The sequence below is a fragment of the Chinchilla lanigera genome, unplaced genomic scaffold (assembly GCF_000276665.1).
Source record: "Chinchilla lanigera isolate Chin_1 unplaced genomic scaffold, ChiLan1.0 scaffold00057, whole genome shotgun sequence".
NCBI lineage: Eukaryota > Metazoa > Chordata > Mammalia > Rodentia > Chinchillidae > Chinchilla > Chinchilla lanigera.
Window position 1 is genome coordinate 5,356,698 of NW_004955458.1, and position 2,343 is coordinate 5,359,040.

General features: G+C 47.7%; 1 protein-coding gene across 1 annotated transcript in view; it reads right to left on the reverse strand.

Moving 5' to 3' along the window:
- The window catches only part of B4galnt1 (beta-1,4-N-acetyl-galactosaminyl transferase 1), a gene marked incomplete in the record, with an annotated part of 9,832 nt that overhangs the window by 4,774 nt on the left and 2,715 nt on the right, over window positions 1-2,343 (reverse strand). The window contains 1 exon segment of the mRNA XM_005397405.2: window positions 1,748-1,928. Coding sequence (XP_005397462.1) covers window positions 1,748-1,928 — 181 coding nt within the window.

Consider the following 2,343-nt stretch of genomic DNA (forward strand, 5'->3'; position numbering starts at 1 on the left):
AAAAAAAAAAAAAAAACAATAAGTACATAAAAGAGCTGCTAATCAGACATGATCATCTTCAACCAAAGGCTGAGCTTCAGTTACGAGTCAGCACTCTAGCCTCAAGGGACAAGCTCTACAAGACCTCCATTAAAATATGATGTGTTCTCTCAGCTTGCCTTAAACTGGACCTGAATTTCTGTTCAGTTAAGTGATTCAAATTCAATTCAGTCTCATATTTATATAAGTAGCCAGGATCAAAACTTTATACGTGTGTTCCTTATAGAATAAAGGGTTTGTTCTGTACATGGACGTGTAAATACTGTGCCTAAGCCATTCCTTACTCAGTATTTCAGTGCCTGGTCTGCAGCAAGCCTTTCTAGGCCTCAGCGGACAAGAACATAAAGTTCTTTAGCCGGGTGTGGTGGTGCACATCTATAACCCCATTACTCAGGAGGCTGAGGCAGACAGATTCCAGGTTAGGGCTGGAGATGTAGCTCAGTGGCACAAGTGCCTGCCTGGCAAGCGCAAGGTCCTGAGTTCGTTTCCCATACCAAAAAAAAAAAAAAAGAAGAAAAGAAAAAAGAAAGATTCCAAGTTCAAAGCCAGCCTAGGGTAACAGAAAGTTCAAGACCACATTATAGAGACGTTACACACATTATACTACACCGTAAGACACTGTCTCAAACAAAACCCCAACGCAGCACACTAACAAAAAATACCACAAGGTTTGTACCCACATGTAACTTACATTTTAATAAGCGGGAAAAAGATGAGGAAAAGTTATTCATTAAAAGCTAACATCTACTGAGGATTTACTGTGTTCCAGACACTTTTTTTTGGGGGGGGGGTCTTTTTGAGGCAGGGTCTCGCTATGCAGTTCAGGCTGGCTTTGAGCTCACTTTGTAGCCCAGGCTGGTCTCAAACTCACAAGATCCTCCTGCCTCAGCCTCCCGAGTGCTGGGATTACAGGCATGCGCCACCATGCCTGGCTCCAGACACTTTTAAAGATTACCTTACCTATATGAATTCATTAGCTCTTCATGGTAGCCGCGTTAAGTAGACTTGTACTACTGCACAGAGGAAGCAGTGGAGGCACGGGAAGTAACTTGCCCACATTTATACAACAAAGCTCCTAAGAACCTACTCGGTCCTCTCCCAGAATTAAGTAAATAAGAAAATTCAGATACTGGTGGGTATTGAATAGAAGACAAGTGATAGACAATAATGAAGAGAAGACATCTGAGCTCAGATCGAAATGACAAGAAGCCAGCCATGCAAAAATCTCCGGGAAGAACATTCCAGCATAGAGCACAGCAAGTGCAAAGGCCCTACGGTGGGAGCAAACTTAAGAGTTAACAAACAAGCTTTGGACAAGGGCAAGAAGAGGGCTGCCTGCCCCTTTTGTTAGAGGAGAAATGGGAGTTCTACAAGGTAAAGGCCTTGGTCCTCCAGTAAGTGATGGGCCGGGAACAGAGCCTGAGTCTTCTGGCCACAGGAGCTGGTCACTTCCTGGGGCCCCATGGTTGGCCAGAAGTGGGGACACACCCAGGGCTCGGGTTTCCCTCTGGCCTGCCCTGGCCCCAGATAAACAAAGGCCCCTTCTCTCCATCCCGGTCCTGCTGGCCCAGTTCAAACACCCATTGTGTGACTGGGCAGCTCCGGCCACCGCCTGAGTGTCTCCCACGCCCTCTGCCACCTGCCCACTGAATTCCTTCTGGACCTTTCCATCCATCCAGCCTCCCCGCCCTCCCCGCAGGCCTCGCACCTGTGTCTGCGGTGTTGGCGTGGTAGCTTCGGCTGCTGTAAGTGACCAGCTGCAGCTGCCGGTTGAGTTGGTCCAGCTCTGGGCTGGCAAGGGTGAGGTCAGGCTGCCCCTCTCCCGTGAGAGTCACTCCAATGACCTCCCCTGCCACATCCCAGGTGCCCAGGGAGGCAGTCAGGTTCACCTGGCGAGGGGGTTGGAGAGTGCAAGGTTAGGCCTTGGGCCTACCTCTTAGCTCCCTGATTCCTCCACTCTCCTTGGAAGCCCTGTCCCCCTCCCCAGCATTTTTTTTTTTTTTAGTACCAGGAATTGAACTTAGGTCCTTGCGCTTGCCAGGCAGGCGCTTATGCTGCTGAGCTATATCCCCAGCCCTTTTTTTTTTTTTTTTTTTTTTTTTTTTATTTTTTTTTTTTTTTGAGAAATGTCTCTTCAGTTCTCCACACAGCTGGGCATGGAGACACATGCCTGTAATCTCAGCATTCAGGAGGCTGAGGCAGGAAGACTGCTGAGAGTTCAAGGGCAACCTGAACTATGTAGCAAGGCTCTAATTCAAAAAACCCTGAAAACAAAACAAATCCCTCACCTACTTTAAGTTATTA